Source organism: Drosophila biarmipes, chromosome X (assembly GCF_025231255.1).
Source record: "Drosophila biarmipes strain raj3 chromosome X, RU_DBia_V1.1, whole genome shotgun sequence".
NCBI classification, from domain to species: Eukaryota; Metazoa; Arthropoda; class Insecta; order Diptera; family Drosophilidae; genus Drosophila; species Drosophila biarmipes.
In genome coordinates this window covers 25346802-25365498 of record NC_066611.1, presented here as the reverse complement: position 1 = coordinate 25365498, position 18697 = coordinate 25346802, and the positions used below count along the sequence as shown (strand labels likewise).

The 18697-nt window shown below is 45.5% G+C and overlaps 5 protein-coding genes across 8 annotated transcripts; 4 read left to right on the top strand and 1 right to left on the bottom strand.

The window, feature by feature from the left end:
• Positions 1-622: 622 nt before the first annotated feature.
• On the top strand, positions 623-9458 carry LOC108027574 (uncharacterized). Of its 3 annotated transcripts, XM_017099081.3 has the most exons (7): positions 623-827; positions 1346-1471; positions 6324-6979; positions 7043-7903; positions 7965-8138; positions 8205-8409; positions 8480-9458. In XM_017099081.3, exons 1-7 carry the CDS (start codon positions 819-821, stop codon positions 9086-9088), a joined length of 2640 nt encoding a protein of 879 aa, XP_016954570.3. In that variant the 5' UTR covers positions 623-818; the 3' UTR covers positions 9089-9458. The 3 variants fall into 3 exon arrangements, with proteins under 3 accessions (XP_016954570.3, XP_050744406.1, XP_050744410.1); XM_050888449.1 differs by lacking the exon at positions 6324-6979 and having other exon boundaries at positions 1346-2127; XM_050888453.1 differs by lacking the exons at positions 623-827; positions 6324-6979 and adding an exon at positions 1044-1175 and having other exon boundaries at positions 1346-2127.
• LOC108027576 (uncharacterized) lies at positions 2340-3501 on the top strand. The gene is made up of 3 exons (XM_050888485.1): positions 2340-2782; positions 2844-3017; positions 3085-3501. Exons 1-3 carry the CDS (start codon positions 2484-2486, stop codon positions 3242-3244), a joined length of 633 nt encoding a protein of 210 aa, XP_050744442.1. The 5' UTR covers positions 2340-2483; the 3' UTR covers positions 3245-3501.
• LOC108027575 (uncharacterized) lies at positions 3801-6190 on the top strand. Of its 2 annotated transcripts, none has more exons than XM_044093007.2 (2): positions 3801-3999; positions 4537-6190. In XM_044093007.2, exons 1-2 carry the CDS (start codon positions 3991-3993, stop codon positions 5587-5589), a joined length of 1062 nt encoding a protein of 353 aa, XP_043948942.1. In that variant the 5' UTR covers positions 3801-3990; the 3' UTR covers positions 5590-6190. The 2 variants fall into 2 exon arrangements, with proteins under 2 accessions (XP_043948942.1, XP_043948943.1); XM_044093008.2 differs by lacking the exon at positions 3801-3999 and adding an exon at positions 4222-4347.
• Positions 9459-9606: 148 nt separating the features above from the next.
• Positions 9607-16133, top strand: LOC108027596 (post-GPI attachment to proteins factor 2-like). The gene is made up of 5 exons (XM_017099114.3): positions 9607-10811; positions 12680-12868; positions 13108-13372; positions 13441-13659; positions 14108-16133. Exons 1-5 carry the CDS (start codon positions 10659-10661, stop codon positions 14266-14268), a joined length of 987 nt encoding a protein of 328 aa, XP_016954603.1. The 5' UTR covers positions 9607-10658; the 3' UTR covers positions 14269-16133.
• Positions 16134-16227: 94 nt separating this feature from the next.
• Positions 16228-18669, bottom strand: LOC108027530 (transmembrane protein 185B). The gene is made up of 4 exons (XM_017098974.3): positions 18342-18669; positions 18192-18262; positions 17235-17809; positions 16228-17169 (listed from the first exon to the last, which is right to left on the bottom strand). Exons 1-4 carry the CDS (start codon positions 18377-18379, stop codon positions 16777-16779), a joined length of 1077 nt encoding a protein of 358 aa, XP_016954463.1. The 5' UTR covers positions 18380-18669; the 3' UTR covers positions 16228-16776.
• Positions 18670-18697: the final 28 nt, after the last annotated feature.

Sequence of the window (18697 nt, the reverse complement as noted above, 5' to 3'; positions counted from 1 at the left end):
CCACTTCGGCGACACTTCGGGAAGTCACTTCGGCGACTCTTCTTGAGGTGTCGCCGATGTCACTCCTGGTAGTATCGCCGAAGTGACTCCGAGAAGTGCCGCCGAAGTGGCACATTTCTTCCCGACGGGAGTGACTTCCGCGATCCGAATGCGATATCGCCGAAGTCACTTCTGGAAGTTACTTAGAAGTGACTTAACAGACGCTTGTAAAAGATACCAGAAGGGCCTTTCCCCATTGGGAATCTTGGAAATCTTGAATAAAAAAACTTGTTTTTACATGTTAGGCAATATTTTGCATTTATTTTTTCGATAAGGTCTTTGAGCACTTGTAGACGCGGTCCTTGGCATATCGGAAATGCTGCTTAATAATATTATTTATGCACAGCTCCATTCACATGAGAAATTTTTTTTATATTCAAAATAAAAATAAATTTGGAGGAATTACCTTTTATAATTAGGTGGAGAATCTTTGAATGCTATAGGCGATAGAATTCTCGCTCTTTTGCTCGCCCTTTTGCTTTTTGTGCCAAAAAAAAAGCATCAAGAAGGCCTTGGTTTCTTTTCTGCTCCTGTCATGCAAAACATAATATATTTTCCTGGTAGTCAGTTCACTTCGAGAGCTCGTGCGAGGAAAACATACATTATTTTTTTTTAATTTTATAAAATACCTACTTAATAAGAAGAACTAATAAGCAGAACTTTTGTATTCATCTAAAGTTACACATTTGAAAGAAGTCTTGTTTAACGATTCAGTTCAGTTTACTGCTCGATCCTATTGTACGGGTATAGCTCAACACCAAAGGTGGATCGCGTGTTAAATGAGCCAAGTAAGTTGTGAAAGCAAGAAAACAAAGAATTCAAATTCTTAAGAAAATCGGGTGGAATTGTTTTTAAAGTTAAATTCACCCTAATAACTAAGAGGGGACTCCCACCTGGCATAGCGGGGACTCCCACCTCTCACAGGGGAATACCCTTACATTTTGCACTGTATGTTCTGGTATATTTGTACCAATAAAAACGGTATAATTCCGCAATCAATGGCACGGTCACTCTAGCGGCAGCACGCCAAGAAACTGAAAATTTCATTCCTTTTTCCCCATTTTCCTCGCGGCGCGTTGCGAATTTTCCACTCGCCGGCTTTGCAAACGGAAAAGTGTTTACCGGCCGGCCAAGCGGTGAGTGTTCGGCCCCCGCAGAGAAGGGGGCGAGGAGCGAAAGGCGGCAAAGAAAATGCGCAAATTTGAGGCTGCGTTTCACCGGCTGCGCTTTATTTGCTTTTTTGTTGACCAGCGAATCTGAAATTCGGTAAAATTAAGAATGCTTTCCAATCTCTGTTCTTTTCTAGCTCAGAGCTACGGAATACGCCAGGCGCGGACGCATAATGCAGGCTGCCGAGATCAAGCAAAAAGAAAATGCTGCCAAGATCCAGCAAAAAGGCACAATAGAATTTGCATCCGAGATAACTCACCAGGTTGTAACATCGTTTCAGAAGGACGGTCATCAAATAGATTCCAGATTTGTGCGGGACATCGCAAATATTGTAACTGGGGTCCAGAAGAGCAAGTCAGAGGTTTCCACTTCGGAGGATACCAATGAAAAACCAAACGTAGCCTGGCCGAGTCATGGTCAGGAGCAACAGGCAAAAAACAATATTATTGAGTCTTACGCGAACTTTCTCAGCAAAGCAATCAAGCGAGTCTTCAATATTCAGAAATCCAGCCCTGACGATCCCCATTTAAACATTTTTGGCGGAACCCTTTATCATATGCGCCAAACATTGGCTCATATCAGCCACATTCTGATAGACAAATCTGTTAAAGGGACTTTCACCGACGAGAACATCGCCTTGCTTGGGAGTATCTGCATGTTCCTCAAGGACACTCAAGAATCGCAACCGTTCTCTATTGAGTCTGAGGAAGCCGAAGAGCTGGGAAAAACTCTTGATTACGAAATTTCAATGGGCTTTGAAGTATTAAGAAGGGTGCGCGAGCTTATAACCGGTTGGAATAGGTCCAAAGACGGAGCTTCGGGCACCGGAGAGTCGGGCCAGGGGACAGAAGGTCGAAACGGAGCTGGTCGTGGAGGCGACCACCAGGCGGAGGGGTCTAACACAGCCCAGAAAAGACGGTAAGCTCACAACTTATTTGATAACGGGATGAAACTAAAACTTATGATTTTCTGTTCTTGCAGCAACCAGGAGGATCATCCACCTGTGATCAAGTACCAGCGCGTGGACAACTCAGCCAGGCCACCGCAGATGCTCTATTCGGACGCCGTGTGGCTGGGTCAGAATGGCTTCGGCGAAGCCCATGTGAATAACCACCCGGGGCGCCGGGCACCAACTCAGGTGGAGAGGAGCATCCTGACCCACGAGATGGAGCGCACAGAGCACGAACAATATCTGAAACTCATCAACACCGTCGCACACAGTGATTCCGTGGCCAGTCGCTTCGCCAAGCCGATTGTCCCGCCGCTGGAGCTCCATGTTGCGGGGCAACCAGCCTCGCCCATTGCAGCAGCCGCAGCTGCGCGAGAACAGTGTGTCGGAGTACGCCAGATTGATCAACAGCGGGGCGGCCCAACAGGGCTCAGTACCGCCTGTACCGCAGCTAATGCGCATGGATAGCTCTCCCGACATTGCCGGCAGCCATGCGTCCACCATTTCTAGTAGCGACGGCAGCAACGAGAGTGGCAGCGAACACTCCAGTAGCAGCTCCAATTCCTCAGTTACTGCCACCGATGACAACTCGCCTGAGAAGAAACACAAACACACCAATCACATGTGAGCGAATTTCGCATACAGAAAGGGACAAATAAATAGACGATTTTTCATTATTCTCCAGTGGGTCTGCAAAATCGCTTCGCACTAAAACCACCAGGCTCTCTGTGACCGATGCCCTGCATCGTCGCTTCGCCAGCTGCATCTACCTCAAAGATGACTTTGTGGAGCAATTCAAAGCGAAGGCGGCTCGCATGCGAGAGGAATCTGAGCACCGTCGGGAACTGGCAGTTGAAGAGTAAGTATGAAATGTCCAGTCGTAAGGGACCTATGTCATTATCTTAATTCTGCATGCAAAATTAAAGAGCAAATCGCAGCACTGAGGAACGCCGTGCGTACGAGTATAAACTGCGGGAGAACATATTCCAGTATCGTATTCCCCACAGGCCGATTTTTGTCATTGGAGCGCGGGACACACCGCTTGAGAGGAAGGAAACAAAGCTCATATATTCTCCAAGGATGTGATCCCACTCTTCTTGAAGTGTCGCCGAAGTCACTCCTGGTAGTGTCGCCGAAGTGACTCCGAGAAGTGCCGCCGAAGTGGCACATTTCTTCCCGACGGGAGTGACTTCCGCGATCCGAATGCGATATCGCCGAAGTCACTTCTGGAAGTTACTTAGAAGTGACTTAACAGACGCTTGTAAAAGATACCAGAAGGGCCTTTCCCCATTGGGAATCTTGGAAATCTTGAATAAAAAAACTTGTTTTTACATGTTAGGCAATATTTTGCATTTATTTTTTCGATAAGGTCTTTGAGCACTTGTAGACGCGGTCCTTGGCATATCGGAAATGCTGCTTAATAATATTATTTATGCACAGCTCCATTCACATGAGAAATTTTTTTTATATTCAAAATAAAAATAAATTTGGAGGAATTACCTTTTTTAATTGCTTGCAGGGATGGGAAGTCGAATTTTTGTGCCAAAAAAAGGATCAAGAAGTCCTTGGTTTCTTTTCTGCTCCTGTCATGCAAAACATAATATATTTTCTTGGTAGTCCGTTCACTTCGAGAGCTCGTGCGAGGAAAACATACATTATTTTTTTTTAATTTTATAAAATACCTACTTAATAAGAAGAACTAATAAGCAGAACTTTTGTATTCATCTAAAGTTACACATTTGAAAGAAGTCTTGTTTAACGATTCAGTTCAGTTTACTGCTCGATCCTATTGTACGGGTATAGCTCAACACCAAAGGTGGATCGCGTGTTAAATGAGCCAAGTAAGTTGTGAAAGCAAGAAAACAAAGAATTCAAATTCTTAAGAAAATCGGGTGGAATTGTTTTTAAAGTTAGATTCACCCTAATAACTAAGAGGGGACTCCCACCTGGCATAGCGGGGACTCCCACCTCTCACAGGGGAATACCCTTACATTTTGCACTGTATGTTCTGGTATATTTGTACCAATAAAAACGGTATAATTCCGCAATCAATGGCACGGTCACTCTAGCGGCAGCACGCCAAGAAACTGAAAATTTCATTCCTTTTTCCCCATTTTCCTCGCGGCGCGTTGCAAATTTTCCACTCGCCGGCTTTGCAAACGGAAAAGTGTTTACCGGCCGGCCAAGCGGTGAGTGTTCGGCCCCCGCAGAGAAGGGTGCGTGGCGGGGGGCGAGGAGCGAGGAGCAAAAGGCGGCAAAGAAAATGCGCAAATTTGAGGCTGCGTTTCACCGGCTGCGCTTTATTTGCTTTTTTGTTGACCAGCGAATCTGAAATTCGGTAAAATTAAGAATGCTTTCCAATCTCTGTTCTTTTCTAGCTCAGAGCTACGGAATACGCCAGGCGCGGACGCATGAGGCAGGCTCTCCAGGAAGCTGCCAAACCAGACACTGCATCCAAACGCAAGTCCCGCGGTGGACTCGGCGAGCACTCTTTAGAGGATCGGCGTGCGCATAACGGCTTGCTATCGGGATTCGTCAGCAAGCCAGGAAGTCGGAAGCACGCAAACCTCTTTTCCTCATCAGGGGCATCCTTGTCTAAGTTCGCTTTAAGGGATTGCGGAACAAGTGATTCTTTATCAGGTGAGGATCAGCGAGCCCATGACGATTATCTATCGGGATTAAACAGGCCAGTGAGTCGGAAGCAGGCGCCCTGCTATATCTACACAGAAGATAGTGATCCCGCACCACTCTTGGAAATCGGAAAGAATTATTTGCCAAGTTCATCGGGCCGATCTGCTGCGGTGCCCGATGTGGATCCTCGCCATTCCACGGGTAGATACCCAAACCCAACCTTTCCGGAACCGACCTGCTCCTGGTCGCGTTTGACGAAATCCCAGCAGAAACCGTGTTCCCATAACACATCCGCTGCGCCAGCGAAATCGAAAGGACTTCCATTCGAAAGCTTTACAGCCCCGATCTGTCAAAAAAGATCTCGTAAAAAACACCAGAACCCATCAGATAGCGATGATAGTGATTTGCTGGTGTGCATTCAGTCTCAGTCGATAACGACTGCGGATCGGAGCCCGAAAATCGAACAGTTTGTACGCCATACCACGCAGGAAAACGACCAAAAGATTGCAGTTCTAAAAGAACGAAAGAACAAAAAAACTGGACGCCAGATCTTGCAGGACAAAAAAATTGAGGATCAGCTTGCCTCACAAAGCCACAAGGAATGTAAAAGTTTTGCACCCCAGATTTTGCATGACAAAAATCAAATCGTAAAACAAATTTCGGATCAACAGGAAAAAGATCAGTTTGCATTGCGAAGCCTGCTGGGAAACAAGAATAATTGCCAGCACGTCTTGCAAGAAAAACACCAGAACGTAAAGATTGAAGCCCAGGACAGAACCAAGAACAACTTTCCGCACTAAGCCAGTAGGGTAGCAAGAGTTTGGCACGCTACATCTTGACGAAGAAAGGTCAGGTCGTAAAGAAGATTCAGGATCAACGCGAACAGATTCTAGCCCACAAACAGGAAAAGAAGCAAATTGCATCACAAGACCAAACCGTAAGGAAGATTGTTGATCAGCAGAAAAAGATTCGACAGGAAGAAGAGCAGCTAGCATCGCAAAGCCAGCAGGGAAGCAAGAATACTTCTCATCACTTCTTTCAGAAAAAAGCTCAGAACGTAAACATTAAAGCCCAGCAACAGAAAAAAGAACAGCTTTCCTTACTAAGCCAGCAGGAAAGCAAGAGCTTTGCACGCCATATCTTGCAGGACAAAGATAAAAACCTAAAACACATTAAGGATCAAGAAGAAAAAGAGTATCGTGCATCGCAAAGCCAGCAGGAAAAACACGACAACGTAAAGATCGAAGTCAACCTAAAAGAAAAAGCACAGCTATCATCACAAAGCCAACGAGAAAACAAAATTGTCCACCACATAGTGCAGCATAAACAACACTTACAAGAGGTTCAGTATCAAAGGCAACATAAAGACGAACAGATCGTATCGGAGAATAACGATTCTTACCCCAAAATATCACAAGAGGTTGGGCAAAAGGGAAATCAGGTTGCTGCCGAGATCCAGCAGAAAGAAAATCGGGTTGTTGCCAAGATCCAGCAAAAAGGCACAATCGAATTTGCATCCGAAATAACTCACCAGGTTGTAACATTGTTTCAGAAGGACGGTCATCAAATAGATTCCAGATTTGTGCGGGACATCGCAAATATTGTAACTTGTGTCCAGAAGAGCAAGTCAGAGGTTTCCACTTCGGAGGATACCAATGAAAAACCAAACGTAGCCTGGCCGAGTCATGGTCAGGAGCAACAGGCAAAAAACAATATTATTGAGTCTTACGCGAACTTTCTCAGCAAAGCAATCAAGCGAGTCTTCAATATTCAGAAATCCAGCCCTGACGATCCCCATTTAAACATTTTTGGCGGAACCCTTTATCATATGCGCCAAACATTGGCTCATATCAGCCACATTCTGATAGACAAATCTGTTAAAGGGACTTTCACCGACGAGAACATCGCCTTGCTTGGGAGTATCTGCATGTTCCTCAAGGACACTCAAGAATCGCAACCGTTCTGTATTGAGTCTGAGGAAGCCGAAGAGCTGGGAAAAACTCTTGATTACGAAATTTCAATGGGCTTTGAAATATTAAGAAGGGTGCGCGAGCTTATAACCGGTTGGAATAGGTCCAAAGACGGAGCTTCGGGCACCGGAGAGTCGGGCCAGGGGACAGAAGGTCGAAACGGAGCTGGTCGTGGAGGCGACCACCAGGCGGAGGGGTCTAACACAGCCCAGAAAAGACGGTAAGCTCACAACTTATTTGATAACGGGATGAAACTAAAACTTATGATTTTCTGTTCTTGCAGCAACCAGGAGGATCATCCACCTGTGATCAAGTACCAGCGCGTGGACAACTCCTTTCCCCGCTTCATAACGAATGTGCCTGCCGAGGACCAGGTTCATGCAAGCAAGTCAATGGCAGGGCGGGAGCGCGAGAATCATCAGCAGGGCTCAAAACGGCTGTCAGTCTTCAATCCGCCGGTATACACGCAGCACCGTGTGCGCAATGACGCTCCATACATAGCCAATCCGTTCGACGCGTCTGACGACGAAGAGCCCTCCCAGCCGAGGGGCTTTGCCGGTGCCGCTGGTCCATCAGCCAGGCCACCGCAGATGCTCTATTCGGACGCCGTGCGGCTGGGTCAGAATGGCTTCGGCGAAGCCCGTGTGAATGGCCACCCGGGGCGCCGGGCACCAACTCAGGTGGAGAGGAGCATCCTGACCCACGAGATGGAGCGCACAGAGCACGAACAATATCTGAACCTCATCAATACCGTGGCACACAGTGATTCCGTGGCCAGTCGTTTCGCCAAGCCGATTGTCCCGCCGCTAGAGCGCATTAACACCCAACAGCCGAGCTGGAGCTCCATGTTGCGGGGCAAGCAGCCTCGCCCATTGCAGCAGCCGCAGCTGCGCGAGAACAGTGTGTCGGAGTACGCCAGATTGATCAACAGCGGGGCGGCCCAACAGGGCTCAGTACCGCCTGTACCGCAGCTAATGCGCATGGATAGCTCTCCCGACATTGCCGGCAGCCATGCGTCCACCATTTCTAGTAGCGACGGCAGCAACGAGAGTGGCAGCGAACACTCCAGTAGCAGCTCCAATTCCTCAGTTACTGCCATCGATGACAACTCGCCTGAGAAGAAACACAAACACACCAATCACATGTGAGCGAATTTCGCATACAGAAAGGGACAAATAAATAGACGATTTTTCATTATTCTCCAGTGGGTCTGCAAAATCGCTTCGCACTAAAACCACCAGGCTCTCTGTGACCGATGCCCTGCATCGTCGCTTCGCCAGCTGCATCTACCTCAAAGATGACTTTGTGGAGCAATTCAAAGCGAAGACGGCTCGCATGCGAGAGGAATCTGAGCACCGTCGGGAACTGGCAGTTGAGGAGTAAGTTTAAAATGTCCAGTCGTAAACGACCTATGTCATTATCTTAATTCTTATGCAAAATTAAAGAGCAAATCGCAGCACTGAGGAACGCCGTGCGTACGAGTATAAACTGCGGGAGAACATATTCCAGTATCGTATCCCCCACAAGCCGATTTTTGTCATTGGAGCGCGGGACACACCGGTTGAGAGGAAGGAAACAAAGCTCATCCCTCTTACTCCGGATCACTTTAGGCGCTACGATCAATTGATGTATGGTGGTTCAGAGGATGAGGTAAGCAAGTTGTCAATTGCATTGTTTTTTCATTGCAATATTGAAGTACGTTTTTCTTCAAACCTCCCAGGTCCTGGTTGTCAAGTTCAACATGCACATTCACCGCCGTGATATACTCTCGCTCAAGGATACGGAGTGGTTGAACGACGAGATCATCAACTTTTACATGTGCTTGCTGACCGATCGCTCAGCGAAGCCAGAACTGCCCAACGTGTATGCTATGAACACGTTCTTCGTGCCACGCCTACTGCAGGCCGGCCATGCGGGCGTAAAGCGCTGGACCCGCAAAGTGGACATATTCTCCAAGGACGTGATCCCAGTACCGGTGCACTGCAACGGCGTTCACTGGTGCATGGCCATCATCCATTTGCGCAACAAAACCATCCGCTACTATGATTCTATGGGCAAGCCGAACCAGGCCGTGCTGAACGCCTTAGAGGCCTATCTCCGCGAGGAGTCGCTGGATAAGCGTAAACAGCCGTTCGACACCAGCGGCTTTGTGATCGAGAACGTACCGAATGTGCCCCAACAGTTGAATGGAAGCGATTGCGGCGTCTTCAGCTGCATGTTTGCTGAGTATATATCGCGTGATGTACCGATCACCTTCTCGCAGGCGGAAATGGAGTATTTCCGCAGGAAGATGGTACTCGAAATAGTCGCCGGGGAGTTGTGGAACTAATATGATCATGTCGTTCTCCCAAAGCTGTGCCCCTTGCGCCTCACAGCCTCTAATTCTAGTTTAGCACAGAGTGGATATTCAAGTTCTTAATTTATTTATTAGAAATCTAACATAAACTTTCCAAGCAAGAAACCGCATAGATGCTTCGGTCGACCTGGCAGCAGCATCATGCGTATAAACTTGTTCTCATCCCATTTACCTTTTCTATACAAAATACAATCTCGATCCTTTGTGGTTCGATTGTACACACGAATCCATCAACAAACTACTACTAAATGTAAAACATAACGTTCTGATGCAACAAGGAAGTATAGGCATCTGAATGTAACAGAAACTAGTTTTTCAATAAAGCGATATCAAGTAAAAAGAATGCAAAGAACTATGTATTAATCGCGGAATATTTCTTTCTTTTGGAAATGTTTACAACTTCTAATGTGTATATTTTGTTTTGAGCGAAACTAAAAATACTTAAATTTAAATTTACACATCAATTTTTTGGTTAATATTTTTTCTTCATATACACAATTGAGAACGATCTATACATTTAAATTATTCGGAAATTTATATGATCTTTTTCTTTCGAATTTTTGTGAATGGCTAAAATCATGAGTACTTCGAATACCAGAGATTTTTTTAAGTATATAAACATATTTTCCCCTTTTAAAATAATATGCAGCGATATTCCTATAAATAAATATAAGTTTTTTTTTAATCCCGTACTTGTTATAAGGGATTTGGCAAAATTCAATTAAACCAATACCTTGGTTTATAGTACAATTTTGATGAATGTATTCAGTTTTGTTTTTTAAGGTCACAACTTAAGGATTTTTTTAAATTCTTTGGCATAATCAAACCGGCTGAGCTTAAGGTTAATGGTGTAATATAAATAATTTTTGCAGTTCAATCTATAAGGTTAAATAAAGTAAATATAAATACACGAAAATCATTTTTAGCTTTTTGATAAGAAATAAGAAAATAAAAATGTCAAAAGATTAAAAAAAAAAAGATGAAAAACGATTTGAAACTATAAAGATATGTAAGCGACTGTGAATATTTCAAATTGACTAATCTGTCCTGTTTGTCAAACATAAACCTTCATAAAGCACTTTAGTTTTTTTATGTGAGGTAACCTTCCTCCCAATCTGAAACAAGCTTAATTAAATTTAAGAATTATGTTTAACAAAATTGTTTAACAGAAAACTTTTTTTTACTTGTAGCATTCAATTGAATTTGAAACCCGCTACAAAAAACGGTGCTATCGCCAGTGTGACCCTGCCAACGTTTTGAGCAGAAAAGGTAACGGTATATTGGCAGTGTGACCCTGCCAATGGGCTGGCCAGTGAGACCAGGCCCAGCTGGAAGGCAGAGAAGTGGATGGAATCATCGACATGGATGGGGAAAAGCGGTCTATGGTGGAGCAGCCGTAGCAGTTGCAAGATAGGCGCGCGCGCGGTCACAACTCGGCGACGGCAGCGTTGGGGCATGCAAATTATGCCAAATAGCATTGACGGAAGCACGAGCAGTAGCAGCAGCAGCAGCAACGTCAGCAGCGCCGACAACCGATCAGAAAATGCAGCAGGGCACAGGAGCGGCGACGTCATCGGCGGCAGATAGCGGGAAGGGGGCGACGGACCTGACGTCCAGGTCCGCTGGCGACGGCGGCGGAGGCGGAGGGAACAGCTGCTCCTCCGGCGAACCCGGATCCGGCGACCCAGCAGCAGCGGTGAGAGTGATTTTCGTGTTTTTCCACCGAATTAACAATCAAGTTTCATTCATTTTTTTCCTGTGTTTGTGTGTGTGTCTTTATGGCTTGTTTGGCCTGGCCAAAAATTATATAACTTTAAGCGGAGGTAGCGCACGCTTAGTGACATCACAACCCCCTACTCACCCACCACCCATTTAACTACCCACTGCACATACAAAACGTGCGGGGATACTTGTATGTATGTGTATGCCCGTTTTATTTTCCATGCTCCTCGGCTCGTTTGTTGTAATTTTCCGCAGCCACCGCGCATGCCACCCCCTGGTCTGCCCTCCCCTACGCTTTTCCACACCGAAAATATTTTTCAAATCGGTCCAATGTATATTTTTTGAGCTAAATCCTCAGAACTATGGGAAGTTCTAACTTAAAATGTCTCTATTTTCTCTGGTTTCTTAACATACTATATAAACTTTGAAGCTAAGATTTAATTTTAAAAAAGGAATATCTCCGAAAAAGGTTTTATGGACCAACGAATCCCAGTCCCTTGATCTTATATAGAGTAAAGGAATTACAAAATTGTCCTTTTGAGTAAAAATACATGTGTATCACACTATGCAAACTGCTATTGTTAATACTATAGAAAATTAACGTAAAATTAAAACATATTAATATTAAACTAGAACTGTTATTTTAAGCTTTAGTTACATAAGCTTAATTTAAATCTAAAAAACCCTATAAAGTTCTGGAATACTTCCACAATAAGGGAAGCTTGGAAAATATTTTCTGTGCACGTTTCACGCTGTTTTCCACAATTATTTTGTTTTTCTTTTCGGGCTTTCCTTATTTTTGAAATGCGTTTATTTACTTTGCGGCTTTTGTTTGTTTGGTTCTTGTTCTCGTTCTCGTTTTCGTTCTCGTTTTAATCATTTATTTGATTTTGCCATGTCCTTGTGGAATCGTGGAACGGACCCCGCTCTTGTCCCAGTTTCCTGGCAACTTTCTTGCTTCCGGTGTCCTGATTTACTCGCAGCGCATATTTAATGTCATTCCCGACGCCTGGCCAATTTCCCATTAATTTTGTGCTAATTAATTTTGGCCAGCTGCTTAAGAATGGTTACGTCAGGGGCAGCTCGTCTATTTTCGGACCTTAATCCTTTGCTGCTACGGAGCAGCACAGCAGAGCCGAAGAGAGCGTTTCACCAGAGAGCGAGGTGCCTTGCCACCCCCCAGAGTTCGTACCATATCCACAGCCATGCCGTGCCGTATCCTATCCTGTCCTTTCCCCTTTCAAGGACTTGTTTATTTATAACTCCGGCTCATCCAATTTGGGATGCCATGCGGACCTCATCCATTATTCAGCCTTTCACTGGGTTGGCCTATTCGCAAATCGCATATCGCATAGTTTCCGCCTCTATCGCTGCGCCTCATTGTTTGTCTTTTGTTTATTGATTTATTCAAGCCTCTTCTGGTTATCTTATTTTCTTTTATTTTTAGCGCTTTTCCGTTATTGTGCATTAACCAAATCGAAAACAGACCTCAATTTCATAGCCAGGTAAGGGCTACCACTCCTACCACTTCTTCGCATCCTTCATTTAAGAGGTAAAGCCACTGTAGTTCCGAGGAATTTATTAGGTCTGCCAGAAACTCTAATGTATATGCCTTTTTTGATATGTGTTTACCCAAAACCCTTAATACAGTGTAATTCAAAGAAACCTTGGCCATCAATCCCTTCAACATTAAGTAAATTTCTAAACATCATAAACTTGGATTTTAATATTACATCTTTACATACCTTGAATAGTTCCAACTCTCCAAAACCTTAGACAGTGGATTTACCCCTTAACCTCGTACCATAGCAACTCGATATTAACGGCCTGGTCTACTTGCAGACCAGCACAACGATTAGCTCTAAGCAGGAGGATTCGAGGGAGCCCAGGGAACAGGTGGCCATCCACTACTTGGCCAGCTTCCACGAGCTCTGCGTGGTCACCGCCCTGCTGCCCCTGGTGACGCTCTTCACGTGCTTCGTGACCGCCTACGTCTTCCAGTACGACGATGTCCACGAGACACATTGCCGAGTGAGTTGACGGGCTTCTGGGGATCGGGATGGGTGTGGGTATGCGGCATATGTCCTGGGCAGGGGATGCGGCATATGACCTGAACGCAGTCGCCATAACTGTAAATTAAATTATAAATTAAGCTTATTTTATTTCTGGATTCGAAATACTTTTGTTATATTAAGTTCAATTTTGTTTGTGTGCCCTTCAACCTGCAACGTTGCTTAAGCCAATCCTAAAGGTACATTTTCCGTCCGTAGGTCTACAACATAATACCCTCGATAAGTGCAATTACCGGAGTCAGTCCGCAGCGCTACTTCTGGCGCTTCAGCATCGCGCTCCACATCGGACCGCGCATCCCCATCGCCTTCGTTTACAAGAACTACTACCGCTCGCAGCTGCGTCGGATCAGTCCCGCCCTGGTGCCTCAGGCCAGCGCGCTCATCACGCTGATCCTGGTGCTCAACTGCATCGAGATCGCGTCCCTGGGCGGCGTCACCTACATTTCGAATCGAGAGAACTATCGTATGTTGCAGACCGCCCCTGTTCCTCTGGATATCCCAACTCAGAGCCATTCTTTTCTTCTTTTTCAGCCGTTCACGAGCGCATCTTCATCACGTTCATGGTGTGTTCGCTGTGCTACATGCTGGCCACGATCAAGCTGAACGGCATCCTCCATGCCGGACAATCGCTGAGCGAGCAGCAGCGCCTGTCCATCAAGTGGAAGAAGATCCTCTTCGCCGTCTCCATCCTGAGCACCGTCGGACTGCTGGTGTTCTTCGCTAAGCACCGCTTCTACTGTCACGACTTGGGTGAGGCGCGGAACCATTTTAAGTTATTTCAGTTCTCTTTAAAACTACGCAGTTTTCAGATACAGTCCATCATATTATTTTGAACATACTCGTACATAATATTACCAATAACAATCCCATATAATATTCGCATTCTACAATTCGAATTGTTATATTATAGTGGACTTCATATCAATATGGAAATTCAATTTGGATACTGAATAAGATCAAATTAATATAATTATAGGTTTTCAAATAATGAAGAATTCATCAACTTATTTTAAACATATAAAATATCATCTAGGTTTCCTTAAATTCTTATTTAAATATTGTGAGATAAATTAAGAAAAGATCTATTCATTAAAAATGAAATATATATGAATCCTTCATTATCATATATAAAATGATCTTAGAACATGCACAATTACTCTTTAGCGCCGACACCACTCATAAACTACTCTCGTTACAGCCTTTAGTTGGTTCGCGTTCTTCGAGTACTTAATCGCCATCGCCAACATGCTGTTCCACTTCACCATCATCTGGGACTTCCCCTCGCAGTTCATGTTGATCGTGCAGGCACCCCGCGAGAACCTCGCCCAGTACTTGAGCAGCAGGCCGAAGGTGGACTAGGTTGGATCCCCGACAGCCGACTGGACCCCACCTGCATGCCACTCTCCAGTGTACAGTGTGTCTACTTCGCATACGAAACGTACAATTAACGAACTTCTTCAACTTTAAACTAAGCGCTTCCATACCGGTCAACAACTATTAGCAATCTGCTATCTTCTTCGATTCTCTTTGAACACTTATCAACCAACGTAACAAACTTAGACCCAAACCAGAATTAAGGAAATGAAAACCGAAACGAAAGCGATATGTTCCATAGTTCCACGATTAATATAATTATTAAATATAAAATTATGTAAAGAAATTGCCCAATTAGAGGGCATGCCGTTCTATGTACACATTCTAAATACGTGAACTAAGTAACCTAAGGTTAAGTGCACCCAAACAATACCAAACCAACCAACAATATTGTAATACTCGTGTATGCCTAATGGATCGCAGCTCGCCAGATCTCATGTCAATTTCGAATCGGACCCAAAGGAGCCAGCAAGGGGCGACCAGCGTCAGCGTTTCATTTGCTAGGCAGTAATTAAATAGAAGTCGTATTACCTACCACTTAGTACATATCGTTTATACAGCGGCACATAGCCCCCTCCTTGGGGAGCTATTGGGCCCTATTGGCCCGCCCGAAACCAATAGAAACAGAGAACCCATTGTAACAGAATTCAGACAATAGACACTAAGCTGCGACAGTGCCAGAACAGTGATGGGAAGTACCTAGGTAGTGTCCTGTGTCCTGTACTTCTTCAAAGTGGAGTTTTTTAAAGCGGAACCAAAGAGCTCCCCCCAGGGATGAAAGTCTGAGAAGCTGCATCTAGTCAGAAATTTAAATAGGTTTAAACTCCAGCCACTCTTCGATCCTGAGCCCTGCCTAGGCAAAAAGCCGTACCTTTCCCATCACTGTTCGTAAGATCTAAAAATCTGGATGGCACGACGTCGGAATAAACAAATGAAGCGAATAAGCAATTGTTCTTAGCCAACTTTAATAGCGAAATTTGAAAACCTGAGAAGTAGGGTAGGCAGAATCCACAATGTTTTCTGAGCGACCGGGTGAAACCACATAGGCCCATAGGTAACCGAATTGTGAACCAGATTAGCTTCAAAATATACATTTTGCAGTCGCGGAGAGGCGTAGCTATTTTTTCTCCACAAGAGATTTAGCCTTAGTCGAAGAGATTTTGAATTGGTATTGCTTATTTAACGTTGTACTATACACACCAAGGTCAAGCGAAAGCTCTTATACCATAAGTAGTACTACCACCACTATTATGATTACGATTATGCATTGTATTTGTAAGCGAACGAATCAATTGTTAAGTCTCACACAAAAATGATATTTGTACGGAACTCACTTGGAACGATATGTGTACTCAAGCTCACGCCCACTCAAGCGATTTGTTATGCAAGTTGAGTTGCCAGTTGCACCTCGCGATACAGCCAATGTATTTGAGTTATTGTTGATGTTGTCAGGCCCTGGGCTTAGCTGCCCTGTGCCGCCTCTCTATCCCGATAGCTTTGTCCTGCTCCGTTTCGATATTCCACTTATGTGCCTCTCTCTTTCGCCCCTAAGGATATGATATGTACTTCCATCCGATCCGAGGAGCGTGGATACCTTTGTACCCCTCATCCCTACATAGATGCGCTTCGTATACGTACTTCCCCCATCGGCCAAACTCCAATTGTTTTGTCCGGCGAAAAGCAGCGGCTCTGGGATGGTCACTTTTTAAAATGCAACTTTTTACCTTTGCATACATTTTTAGGCGACACAACGTAAGAGAATTATAAAAAACAAAACAGAAACAATTTAACTATGAAATATGTAAACTTTGTAGCTTCCTAATTTGAATAAAGATTAATACAACTCACAAGACGTGTTTCTGAAAGCGGTGGATGACAGGCTGGTGTTACTTTTGAGTGTTCAACCAACATGGATTCCTTCGAAGCCAACACTTAAAAAAGCAATTGCAATCGCTGTTCCACTTTGTTTGGAAGCACTTAAGTATATTTCATGTTTTTTTGTAGTTTTGTAAATTATTTACACTTTATCGTAGGGCATTACACATAAGTGGTTTCTCAGAGTCAGGGATGTAACATATAATACTAGCACATATATAGGGCCAAAAGTCAAGTGTTTTGTGGTGCGGTCAAGTTGATGGTGATTTGGGTAGTCAGGGCCTGTATATACGTACGGCTATTATATGCAGGCGGATGCGGGGGACGATGGGCGTGGCTGGGGAGGCATGGGGTGTTAGCATTTGGCTTACAATTAAAATTCAGTACGAGTCTAAAAGCTACGGCCGATGTGTGAGTCTGTTTGGGTATGCAATGCTTATGTATAATATAAATAAACACCTGCACAATAGTGTGAGGCGTCTTCGTCTCCGTGTGCGCGTGCTGAGAGCTGTCCTTAGGGCTACGTGGTTCTTGCTATTTATTGTTGCTGTTTCTGTTGCTGCTGCTGCTTCTGTTGCTCCTGTGCAGTGCTGGCCGACTGTACATGTGTATATAAATCTAGTCCGGCAGGTCGATGCTGACGAAGGGCACCACCGGCTTGAGGATGTCGTTCTTGGCCCCCTTCTTGCTCTTTTTGTCGTGCTTGCCGAAGTCATGCAGCTGCTCGCTGGCCGCCATGCTCGTCGACGAGGAGGTGGTATCCAGCGGCATGGACTGCCCGGCATTGCTGTGTGTTTCCGGGTGGTAGCTGATGTTGCCGTACTCCTGGAGGAACGGCATCGCGGACAACAAAAACTGGCTGAAGGACTTGCGTATGCCGAACCACCACATGTTGCCTCCCTTGGCCGTGAAGCTGAGGATGATTAGCGCTAGAATAGAGACGAGCAGGGGCGAGAAGACCACGATGTACGGGAACTTCAGCTCGCCGTCCAGTTTGTCACAGATGACGACCTGACGGAATGGATGGTTCGGTTAGTATGGCCCGTATCTCCACCGGATTCAACGGCGACCCTCACCTGAAAGCATAGCAGTGGCAGAACCGTACAAATGTTTCCCACCGCCGCGTTTAAAGCCGCCTTCTTCTGCTGCAGCGAGACCTCCGGCGTGCGCATCATGATGCCACAAAATATGATGTTGTAAAGCACGCTAACGAGGCTCAGGCATATAACGATCCACATGGGCACGAACACCACGTCCCAGTTCCAGTAGACAAAGCGATCCAGCTTCAGCGGCAGCGAGACGAACTGCAGCGCATTGACCGCCAGGAAAAGCTCCAGCTCGAAGGAGCGATCGTGCTTGACGGCCCACACGCACGCACCCACACTTACCACCGAACCGAAGATCAGCGGGATGAAGACCAGCACCCACAGGTGACGGTCCGAGGTCAGTTTATCGCAGGCCAGCAGCTCGAACATCAGGAGGATCAAGTGAAGGGCCAGCGAGATGAGCATCGCCTTGAACTGCGTGTAGGCGTCGCCCTCGAGGCGGTAGTGGGGATACCGGCACCAGACGATGGCGCCCACGATGGCGCCCAGGATGGCGGTGCACTTCCATATCCACAGCGGTGTGAAGATTGCCCAGTAGGGCCAATCTGTGAAGGAGCATTCGGTTAGACAATCATACGAACATTAACTGATTCTTCTGGATTGGATTCACTGCAATGCCGCAGAATAAACATAAGGTGTATAGACTTTGGTAATAGTTAATAGATCTATCATATAATATATCCCATCCCTCTCATAACTAGATAACTATCATATAACTGGCTAACTCGAGGACTTCCCTAGATGCCTTTGTAACTCATTTGTTGAGGGGATAATACTCTATCTATTCAGATAAGAACTCCTTCTGTAAAAGGTAGTCCCATGTCCCCGAGCTGGAGAATTCAGCTATGTAGATTTCTTTGTTTTTTGAGGGTAGAACGTGTGGAGCTGGCGTAGTGGCCACTGATTCTAACGAGGGGCCGTACCAACCTATGAAGTTGTCCAGGCGCAAGGCGAAGAGCGTGACAAAGGTGAACAGGCTGCAGTGCACGATGAATTTGCTGCAAGAGAACATGGCCGATTAGGGATTGGATCTCCTCCGCCGCGCTCCGAGCACGTCCGCAGTCGGGGGCTTCTCACCAGGGATTAAAGTCGCGGAACAGAGATTCCAGGTTCATGTTGCCGGCGACACCATAGAGATGTGGACACTTGGTTACTGGACAACTGGACAACGGGACACTGGACACCTAGTAACTGGTAACTGGACACTAGTTGCTCTGCTTGTGGGCTCTCGCCGCACAGCGTCCGATCCGGGGGCGGTGCTGCTGGTTGTGGGGTGGAGTCAGTCAGTACTCGGCGCCTGGTGTCGATCTGATCTGACCCTCTTTATTTATTCCCCTTTCTTTGTGTTATTTACACACTATTGACTGACACTTTTTTTCGAAACTAAAAAAAGCAAGTTATTGGAGATGGCAGACATATCGATAGACAGTGGT